The sequence below is a fragment of the Galeopterus variegatus genome, unplaced genomic scaffold (assembly GCF_000696425.1).
Source record: "Galeopterus variegatus unplaced genomic scaffold, G_variegatus-3.0.2 Scaffold1053, whole genome shotgun sequence".
Lineage (NCBI taxonomy): Eukaryota > Metazoa > Chordata > Mammalia > Dermoptera > Cynocephalidae > Galeopterus > Galeopterus variegatus.
Window position 1 is genome coordinate 197,165 of NW_007727164.1, and position 11,668 is coordinate 208,832.

Below are 11,668 nucleotides of genomic sequence, written 5' to 3' on the forward strand. Positions count from 1 at the left end.
AGGGGGGGGGGGGGGGGGGGGAACCAAAATTCTGAGAGCTAGATTTAAGTTGAACATTAAAAGAGAGGGAGGAATCGTGGAAAGGGAAAGCAAAATGCATAGATGGTATGATCAGAAACTTAAAGGAAGGACAGACAACTCAGGATGAGCATGATTACTAACTAGAAGACCAATTTGAATGGCAAGGGAAGGCTCAGAAAATCAGTGGTCATAGAGATAAAAGGACAGCCTGAGATCATACCTAACAGAGTCCTGACTGCCCTGCTAAGAAAAGTGACTTCATTAAGAAGCCACGCTCTGCTCCTGTGAGCCCCTCGTATTCTTCAAGCTAGACCAAAATATTCTACCACTCACATGGCATGGCAGCCTTTTCCCATTTAGTAAATAAAAATTAAGTCACCGGATAGAATTATTACCTTAAATCCTTTTCAAGCTGAAGGTATAGATGGACAGTTGGACAGAGATATTCTATCTAGACCTATGTCACTGGAATTTTAAATAGCACAAAATATATGCCAGTTAAATTATTCCCAGCTCCTAAAACATATGTAAATCTGTCACTATTTTATGAGATTTTATAGAGTGCTACAACTTCCACATCCCCGCCCTTTGAGTATGTAAATAGTTAAAACTATTTAACTATGAAACCTAGTAAGGGTCAGTATTACAGATCTGAAAGACAATCCTTGGAGGGTGAGAGTAGACATAAACACACAAGTAAATTTTAAAAACACACTTGAAAGTAATGATATCAAATTGGATGTCTGAGACCAGAACTCAACACAAGAAATGCAAGAAGGCCCTGACACATTCTGCTTTCTGATAAATACTTTTATCATCAGAACACTGACAAAGAGAGCCTACATGCTGTTAGCTTTACTCACAACTAAGAAAAAATGGTACTGACATTCCTGTGTGGGCAGAAACAATGCCCTCAATTCTCAGACAAAATCAACACGTGGGAACAATTTTCAGATGCCACAGGAAAATGTGAGCAACTCTAACTCAGAATGCACATTCACTCATGCTTCCAAAGTCCTGCAGGAACTTTCACACTTATTTTCAGACTTCCAAAAATATATACAGACTCACCAGCCATAGTAAAACCAGCTCTATCCTAGAAATAGAGGAAGCCACTATTTTCATTCTCACTTTGCAATATGAGAATAGGAAAAAAGGAAGGAAGTAACTTCCCCAAAGACATCCAAAGAGTAAAAAGAAAAGTAAACGTAGATCTCCTGACTTTCTATCCATGGCTTCAACTAAACCATATTGTATTTTTCATTAGAGGAAAGAGTCCTGTTTTAACACACCCAGTGTGTAAATAACTTTAGCAGCAATTCTACAGAGTCCTAAGCATACAGGATCAAAGAGCCTCCCTGAAATTCTTTACAATCTAACTCTGGTACCAAAGGAACTTGAAACATACCATTCAAATATCTCAATGAGATACAAACTGACATATCAAAGAACAGAAATATAAAGTTTCTTCACTAAAAAATGTAGGACTGGCCAGCCAGCTCCATTGGTTAGAGCATGATGTTACAATGCCAGTGTCAAGGGTTCAGATCCCCAAACCAGCCAGCCACCAAAAATAAATACATAATAAACCTTAAAGTTTTTTTTTTCAAAAAATATTTGAGATCTCAGTTTAGTATCAATAGATAAATAAGTTAGTATAGAATGTATGTTATAATTTTCACTGACAACAAATTTAAACTACCTAACACAAAGATTTGGAATAAATGCACAAAGACAGACTAGGCCTTGGGTCAAAATTAATGCATGGCTTAGCAATAAACCTATTGCTACATAGCCAAAAATAACATTAAAGTCAAGCCATTCCTATAATATTTCTTAACTACAACAATTCTCTAAAAATGCACTGCCACCCAATATTTATGCTCATTTATTATTTCCACTTTCTGTAAATCCAGCAAATTCTGCATGGCATTTTTTAATCCACTTAATATTAACATATACTCTTTCCTCAAAAGAACACAGATGTCAAAGATGACAATTAGTTTTTGAAAACAGTGCTGTATTGGCTCCTTGAACAGTCCTCTTTATCCAATTCCTGAGGTTCAGGAGCAGAAAGAATAGGCTCTCATGGCCCATAGGAAGAAGAATGTGAAAGCAGGAAGCCATAAAAAGTAAGGACTGGGGGGAAAAAAAAGGAATATGGAGATACATATTTACATATAAATACCACATAATAACATGTTACATATAATATATATAACATATATTAATATATGTTAATATAATGAGCAATATGGGAAGCAGTGATGATGTTAGGACACCAAACAAAAATACCCAAGAATTATGTTTTTTTATTTTTAAAAAGTATTCAATTAACACAGCAACATTTACATTAAATGTCATAAAGGGGGTGCTTTTTTTGACCAAAGGTAACTAACAGGTAACACAAATAGGAAACTGCCTAACTTACCCAATGTTCTAATCACATCATGTAAAACCATTATCTTTAAAGAACACCGATGCACATCATAACCAATGCAGTGAAATAAAAAGTCCCCCTTAAATTACTGCAGCCATATACCTACCTACTATGTTCCAAAATCTAAATAGCATTCTTGACCTTGCTAGGTCTTATATACCAATGACTTAACAACCTCTAGTCTATTACTCCCCAGCTCTTCTTTGCTCTATGGATCAGTTTTAATCTTCTCATCCTGGCATTTTAGGCCTTCTAGAACCTCACCCAGCTCTTTAAGTTCCCTAATAAGCCAGGCTATTCCATCTCCTCGTGACTTCCTGCACAGGCTTTTAGTGGCTTCCCTCGACTCTTGTAGGTGCCCTAAGTAAAGATAATTAGTTTCTCTTCAGTGGGCATGCTGTAAGAATCTAAAAGTTTAGTTGAAAATTAGACACACATACATACAGTTAAAAAAGAAAAACAGTAACTAGTCATCTGAAAAGTCATGACAGAAATACAATCTTTACTGACTTGACAGTAAACAGATGGAAACAAGTCTAATCTCCCAAACCAAATAAAACTATTTTCTACATTGTATCTGCCTTTCTTGAGTGCTGACAAGTTCATTAATAGATACAGTTTCCCACAACATATTTCCCCAAATAGTCCTCAGACACTGATTTCCAGTGCAAAGTTACAGACTACAGATAAGCAGCATCAGCATATTATGCAATCTGTCGAAGGTCAGTACTGGAAACATGAGTACAGGAAACATGAAAGCACTCAACCACATGACAGCTCTCCTGGGCTCCTCTCCTGAAGAAGTAAGAGCTGGTCTAAGGAGTAGCACACCCAAACCAATCATACCTGTACTAAGCATGCAACTGAAGAACCAAAATGGGAAGGAAACTTAAGATAAAAGGGTCATTAATTAATATAGACACAGGACTTCCTTGAGGATTTCTTATAGGGTTGGTCACGTGGTGGTGAACTCCTGCAGTTTTTGTTTGTCTGGAAAATCACTATTTTTCCCTTGTTTCTGAAGGACAACCTTGCTGAGCATAGTATTCTTGGCTAGCAGGGTTTTTTTAGTATTTTGAATATATCACCCATTTTCTTCTGGCCTGCAGATTTTCTGTTGAGAAGTCTGCTGTTAGTCTAATAGGGGCTCCCTTATAGGTGACTTGACACTCTTCACTTGCTTCTTCCAAGATTCTCTGTCTTTGAGCATTGCCAGTGTGACTATAATGTGTCTTGGTGAGGATTTTGAGGGGGTTGATTCTGTTTGGGGATCTTTGAGCCTCCTAGATCTGAAGGTCCATGTCTCTCACCATACTTGGGAATTTTTCCATTATTTTTTTTTTAATAGGGTTTCCAAGCCTCTTCCTTTTTCCTCCCCTTCTGGAACACCCATGATTCGAATGTTTGTGCACTTTAGGTTGTCTTCTGGCTGTCTTAAATTTTCTTCATTTTCTAAAATTCCTTTTTCTTTTTTTTTGTCTACCTGGGTTATTTCAAAGACTATCTTCAAGATCAGAAATTCTTTCTTCTGCTTGTTCTAGCCTGCTGCTTGAGCTCTCAGTTGTGTTTTTTATTTCACTGAGTGAATCTTTCAGTTCCACAAGTTCTGCTACATTCTTTTTTAAGGTATCGATCTCTTTGTAAATTCCCTCCTTCATATTCTGCATTTTTTTTCTCATTTCATTATGTTGTCTGTGTCTTCTCATATCTCAGTGAGTTTCCTTAAGATTCTTGCTCAGAATTCCTTTTCAGTCATTTCAAGGTTTTCCTGCTCTATAGGGTCTGTTATTTGAGAATTACTGTATTCTTTCAGTGGTGTCATATTTTCTTGGGTTTTCGTATTTCTAGTATCTCTACGTTGATGTCTGGTCACCTGGTAGAACAGCTGCTTCTTCCACCACTCTGGAGTGGACTTTAAAGAGAGAGATGTCCTCTTCTTTTTCCAGTCTCTGCTGGTAACTCTCCTTGTGTCAATGCAGTCAAGTGTCTGGCAGGCTGCCTGCACAGTGGCTGTGACTACTGTTGTGGCGTCGAGCCGCTTTTGCAGAAGCCATGGCTGTGGCGGCCACCCATGTGAAAGTGGTGTTTTCAGTGTGCTCTCTTTCCTGTTTCCAGGTGGAGGGGGCAGCTGTCCTCAGCTCCTGCCTAGGACCCTGGGCATTGCTCTCCTGCCTTTTTCTGGGTGGAGGTGGCAACTTCCCTCAGATCCTGCCTAGGACCGCAGGCATTGCTGTCTTGCCTGTTTCCAGAAGGGGCAGCTGCCCTCAGCTCCTGCCTAGGACACCAGGCTTTGCTCTCTCAAAAGTAAGTCTTAACAAGTATAATCTCTATCTTTTAGACCACATTCTGACCACAATGTAATACAAAACTGGAAATGTGACAAAAGAAAAATCTCCCCTTCCCACAAAACATGCATATACATACGCACACACAAATGCACACACACTTTAGAAATTTAAAATCACACCTATAAAAATTCCAAGGGTCAAAAATGACCCATAATGGAATGAGAAAATATTAAGAACTGAAAGGCAATGAGAGCACTTTATTTCAAACTTGTGCAAACAAAGAGGTACTTGAAGGGAAAATCAGAGCAATAAAAGCATTTTTTAAAATAATAAACTCATGAAATTGGAAAAAGAACAGAGTAATCCCAAAGAAAAAAGAGCAAATGGGAACAAAATGTTACAAAATAGAAAAGATACAGTAGACACTATAAACAAAACCAAGTTGTTTCTATAGAAAAAAATTAAAATAGTAAATCTATAGAAAGAATAATCAAGAAAAGGCAAATAACACTAGAAATGAAAAAGGGATCAAAATCAAATGCAGAAGATAAGCAAGGTAGGAAAAACTTCAATGCCAATAAATTTGTCAAATTAGATGAAATGGACTGTTTGCACCAAAAATATGAACCACTAAAACAACAAAAAATCAGACCATACATATAATGAAACTGAACCAATGATTGGAAAAAAGTCAAAACAAAACAAAAACTACCCTCCACCCCTCCTTCTCTCCCCCCTAAAAAGGCCATCCCAGGCCAAGACAGTTTTAAACACAAGTTCTACCAGATCTCCACAGAAAAGATAATCCCTAATTTATCCAAACTTTTCCAGAGAATGGTAAGAGGGAAGCAACTTTATGAGGATAGTATAAAACCTAGACAACAAAATCTGATGAAGACAATTTGGAAAAAGAATTAAAGTTACTGCATGCAAAAATCCTAAATAAGAATACAAAATGAGTACAGAATCATTATAACCAAGTAGAGTTTACATTAGGAACATGGATGGCTTAACATTAGAAAATATTAAAGAAAATATTAATATAAATTACAACATTAACAGATTAGAAAAACATGATTCTCTCAACTGGCACAGAAAATACACCTGATAAAATTCACCACCTATTTATGATTAAGTCTTAGAAACTAGAATTAGAATGTCTTTAATCTGAGAAAGAATATTTATTTTTTAAAATCCTAGAGCAATCCTAGAAACCTAAATAAACATAAAATGATGCTCAGCCTCATCTTTCATAAACTGTAGTATTATTTTCATGTTTTCCATTATTTAGCACTCTCTTCCTGTGACAGGATCATATTTGCCCATTGTATTGTCATCAGCCTTGATCATGTGACTTGCTTGGTCAATGAAATGTAAGTTCAAGTGATATATACCACTTCCAAGCAGAAGATTCAAGGGCCATAGTGTGGCTCTCCCATTTCTTTTTTTCCCTCTACTCTGAGACCAGCATATCCCAGGCACAGGCTACTCTTGCTCCAAAAATAAAGACAAGGAAGAACAGAGCCACAGCCAACCCACCATTCTTTTAACAGAAGTTAAAATGAATAAAGTAGACTGCAAAAAGATATATGCACAGTGAGAAGGAAAAGATCGGAATGAGACTTCAGCAGTAACTTTAGTATTTTATTTTGTTTAAAAAAGATCTAAACCACAAGGCAAAATGCCAATAACTGATTACATTTTTATGGTAGATATACAACTGTCTCTTCTATTATTTCTACATTCCTGTGGTTTTTAAATATCTCATGACTTTTTTTTAAAGAAAGAGAACAAAAATAGATTTAAACCATAGTGTCAATCTTGTGGTTTAATGATATAAAGAACCTAAGCAATAAAAGGGGCATTCTATATCATCTAAGTAATCTTATATTCTATAGTTGAAGAAACTGAGACCCAGAGAGGTTGAGTAAATGACTCAAAGTAATGTAAGCTACCATCAAGTTGGTTCTCAAAAATCTAGACTCCCTAATGTCTAGGATAGGTAGGAAAGATAAAGGACAGGATATATGGTCAAATAAACTATAATTGAGTCAAGTTCAGAAACCATTCTATTCTTTTTTTTATCATCCCCTACCTACCCCTGAGAGACACTCTCTCTCTCTCTCTCTCTCTCTGACTGGAAGGGAGTCTTGGGAAAGAACAAGAGGGGAATGGTAGAAAGGGCGGAAGAAAAGAAAGCTTTAAGGATTGCTATAGTCTGAATGTGTCCTTCCAAAATTCATGCTGAAACCTAATCACTATTGTGGTGGTATTAAGAGGTGGTGACTTTAGGAGGTGATTAAGTCACCTCCCTAAATGGAATTGGTGCCCTCATAAAAGAGGTTAAAGGGAGCTGCCGTGCCCCTTCTGCCATGTAAGGACACAGCATTCACCCCTTCCACCACATGAGGATGCAGCAAAAAGGTGCCACCTTGGAAGCAGAAAGCAGCCCCTCAGCAGGCACTGAATCTGCTAGTGGCTTGATCTTAGACTTCCCAGCCTCCACAACTGTGAAAAATAAATCTCTGTTGTTATAAATTACCCAGTCTCATGTATTTTGTTATAGCAGCAAGAACTGACTAAGACAAGGATTTTTAATTCTCTTTTGCTACTCCTTTTCTTTAAACAATTGAAATAGCAAAACAACTGTAACTAAAATGAGTAAAATAAAGTTCTAGATAACTAATACAAAGATAAAAACGAGGACCATGAATATTCATCTTAGTACCCTCAGCCCCTTGTAATATAACACTCCTTCAAATACATAATAATCTATTGTTCAATTAGACATAAGATGTCTTTACCAAGCCAAATACTTTCACTGTTGTTAAAGTGCAACTTCTATTTTTAATAATAATGCAAGGAATTAGGAGGAGAATACTTTTAATACTTAATAAACTAGAAGAACAAAGAAAGACTAGACCATATTTTAAACAAGCAAGATAGGTCCTATGTGTGGCAGACAAAACCGTAGTTTGATGGTCAGGATCATGAGCTCTAGAGCCAACTTGCTACAGCTGAAATTCTGGCTCAACCACTAAGTAGCTGTGAAACTCTGAGCTGGTTACTTAACCTCTCTAAGCCCTACATTCCCCATTGTAACACTGGAAATACCAATACTAATACCTATTTTGTAAAGATTCTTATAAGTATTGAATGAGATAATCCATTCAAAGCACTTTAGTAAACATGAGATATTACTATGTGTCATGAAAATAAAGTAACTTAGTTATAAGAAGCAACGAACTCTTCCAAGGGCTGGGCGGTTAGCTCAGCTGGTTAGAGCACTGCCTTATAACACCAAGGTCACAGTTCAGATCCCCATACTGGCCAGCCACGGGGGGGCGGGAGAAGAAGCAAGAAACTCTTCCAATTAACATAAAATTTTAAGGTGGTAGATGCTTTAAAAGATTACATTGGCTTCTGTCAGCCTCAGTACTAATGAATACATATTTCACAAATCATGGGGGTTTTTTAATTAAATGAAACTAAATAAACAAGCTGGACTTTAAGTCATTATCTGTCTCAGGATAAAACACTTTAGGGTTAAATTTACTGCTGAAATTTCCTTATTCTGAAATATCAACTCAGTGCTATCACATATAATGAAACTGAACCAATGATTGGAAAAAAGTCAAAACAAAACAAAAACTACCCTCTTCTACTACTTCTGCTCAGGAAAAACACCTTATAGCCAGAGGTAATATTCGCAATATTTAATGCCTATTCAGAACAGATATCAACCAGTACACATGACCAGTGCCAACTGGCAGAACATAGTCCCTACACATCCTAAGCATCAGGACACACTGTTTGTAATGGCAATGATGACCCTCTTCTATGTTATTGGTTTTTCTTTTTCATGCAAAATTGTAACAAACTGGCCTACAGAACTTGGTAATACACAGAAATATATTCATTGCGCCATGCCACAAGCAAGAGAAGACTGTACTTTGTTTTCATTCCACACATCAAGATAGCTATCCACTCAGCTCCCTGTCTCACCTCCAGGTCACAGCTGTATTCGGTGCCATCTAGGAGGGTCACTTTACACTGGACAGTTTTGGTCTTTTTGGTGGCTTTTTGAGAGGCCTTCTCTGCTTTTAGCTCATTGGTCTGCACTTCCTTTGTCTCCCTTTTCGCTGCTTCTTCTGATTTGTCTTCCTGTATTTCCTTTACCTTTTCTTCTTCTCTCTCCTTACTTATTTCTCCAGCAGGCTGTTGAGAAAAAAAATTAAGCTCACACTAAAGCTAACCAAATTGCACAAAACAACATATTAAAAGGAAAATCTTTAACACAAATTATGATCATTATTATAACCACTATAAACCAAATATTTTAAGAGAATTGAAAATTCTACTAGAAAAGATATTTGCCCTCATCCTCCTTCCACCGCCAATTTTCTCATTTTGCCAAATTGGTCATTTAGGCATTAAATGAGTAAAAGAAATGATATCCCAGCAACTACAATTTAAATATCATTTCAAATAATAAAATTTCCAATTAAAATTTCATACCACAGAAAAGCCTAGGCTTCCTTAGGCAACCAAAATGCACACACACAAATCTACTACTTACTCCTCGCTGAATACATAAATAAATCAAAGAGGTATAAAAGGGTATCCTGTTGAAAAGGAGAACTGGCAGGAGTCTGAATCTACTTAACCTTAAAAAAATTTTATGGTTCTTTCTGTTAACAGTTTGCACACAGAGTAGATTTTTTTTGCTTTTTATTATTTTGGAAATTTCTTAAAAAGGATTAACAGGAGAAGGCTGTGGTAGACCAATCCAAGACCCATATCCCAGATACATTAAGCCTAAGTAGTATCTCAATACAAGAAATCTGGAAATGATCCAAAACAAAGGAACCCTCTTTTGTTATATTATGCCATCGAGTTTTCATTTCCAATCACTCCCAAACATACCTGTGTCTCAGCTCTGCTCACTAAAGGTTTTTCTTCCATGAATTCAATCTTAATCTCCTGGTGTTTCCTCTGAGCCATTTCTTCAGCATCACCCTTGGCTTGTCTCTCTCCTTCTGGAAGGGATTCCTCTTTATCTAAGATCTGTTCTTCCACAACAGCTTGGGTGGGTTCTTTTTTATCTCCTCCATCTTTGGCCACTACTAAGTTATATGACTTTTGTTTCTTAAGCCATGGGGGTATGAATCGAGAAATACCCCTACTCTCAGACGGATCCTTCTCTCTCTTCTGGCGGCGCAGACTACTTTGGCTTTCAGCTGCAGGAGATGGCTGGGAACCTTTTTCCTCCTCTGGATCAGATGACTGATTTTGCTGATTTTCTACTACTTCTTTAGGTTTCTCCTTGATTGCATCTGCTCCTAACTGGTCAGAGTCCTTCTTCACTTCAGATGCGGAGCCTACTTCAGTAGTCATGGTAACAGCTTATGCTGTAAACAAACAAAATCACAAAATGTTATTTTACAATCTCTTCCAATTGTAGTTTGGTGGCAAAGGGCAAGGTAAGAAAGAGTGGGAAGGGGAATTGCAGAGAAATAGCAGGGAGAAAGCACACATCAAGAAAGCAGGTTCAAAAGCACATGAGAAAATGGAGATCACTACTCTAACTTTTAGAATTCTCTATCAGAATCTTAGAAGCAAAACTGGCATCACAATAGAATTAACTGTGATTCTGTACAGATGGAATTGAAAATCACCAAAAACTCAAGAAAGAATGATTACTTTTACTTCATTTCAACTAGCTGTAAACACTAATTGACCCCCAAAATCCAATTTTTTAAGGAAAATCATTTTTCTCTGTACTTGGTATCCTTTGTGCTATAATATGAAAATGTCATCAAGAACGGGTGAAAGTACTGAGACACATTTCACTGCAACTTCACATTAAAACCAAAATCTACAGAAATGTTAGGTATTATAAAAACAAATTTTAAATAGCAAGAAAATTAAATCTGAAACAAAAATGTGTTGTGTTACATTAAATCCCATAATTCACCATCACTATTCCAACTCAAAAGTAATCTTCTGGGAAAGGTACTCAAACCATAATCAAAACTCCAAACTTCCATCCTACCCAACCTCAAATACATTTTTCTTTGTATATAAGATTATAAGAAAAATATCTAAGGGTCCTAATCTGAGCTAAATGACAATATTAGTGGGTGGGGAAAAAATGCACCTAATGATTGATCCTATCACAACTAATAAAAAAATTTAAATTATATCTGAAAATAACTGGTTGCCTAAATTTTACAGAAGCAAAAAAGGGACTTTTAAAGTATACCAACACCACTGACATAAAGAACAATAGGCAGGGCTTGCAGAGACAGCAGATAACACACACTCTGTCCTCTCTTACCAATGACAAAAGTACTCAAAGTCCTGGCACCCTGGCCAATGGGTAATGTCCCAGCTATCTTCAGAAGTGTCACAAACTCGAATAGGTTAAAACAGAAAAAAAAAAAAGGTAAAGTACCATTGTTTTAAAGCTTTATTGAGATATAATTCACTTACCATAAAATTCACCCTTTTAAAGTATACAGTCAATGGTTTTGAGTACATTTACAAGGTTGTACATCCATCGCCACTAATACTAGAACATTTTCATCATTCTAAAAAAAAAAACCTGGGCCGGCCCGGTGGCGCAGTGGATAGTGCGTCGCTTGGGAAGCGCGGCGGCGCTCCCGCCCGAGGGTTCGGATCCCGCATACAGACCTGTTCCCGCTCACTGGCTGAGCGAGGCGCAGGAGCAGCGCCGAGGGTTGCAATCCCATTGCCGGTCCCCGGTCCGGTACGGGGGCAACACTGAGGGTTGCGATCCGTTGCCGGACACGGAAAAAAGACAAAAGAAAAAAAAACAAAAAAAAAAACCCTATAACCATTAGTGGCCACTCTCCACCCCCCCCTCCCCCCAGCCCACGGAAACCAAAAATACCTT

At 37.3% G+C, this 11,668-nt stretch overlaps 1 protein-coding gene across 19 annotated transcripts in view; it reads right to left on the bottom strand.

Moving 5' to 3' along the window:
• EPB41L2 (erythrocyte membrane protein band 4.1-like 2) overlaps window positions 1-11,668 on the bottom strand; it is a 210,635-nt gene that overhangs the window by 103,773 nt on the left and 95,194 nt on the right. For all 19 annotated transcript variants that reach the window (XM_008574495.1, XM_008574490.1, XM_008574487.1 and 16 more), the window contains exons 2-3: window positions 9,676-10,160; window positions 8,755-8,967 (exon numbers count right to left, since the gene is read on the bottom strand). In XM_008574495.1, the coding sequence (XP_008572717.1) occupies window positions 8,755-8,967; window positions 9,676-10,146 (684 nt within the window). In that variant the 5' untranslated portion in view covers window positions 10,147-10,160. The remainder of the gene's footprint in view (window positions 1-8,754; window positions 8,968-9,675; window positions 10,161-11,668) is intronic.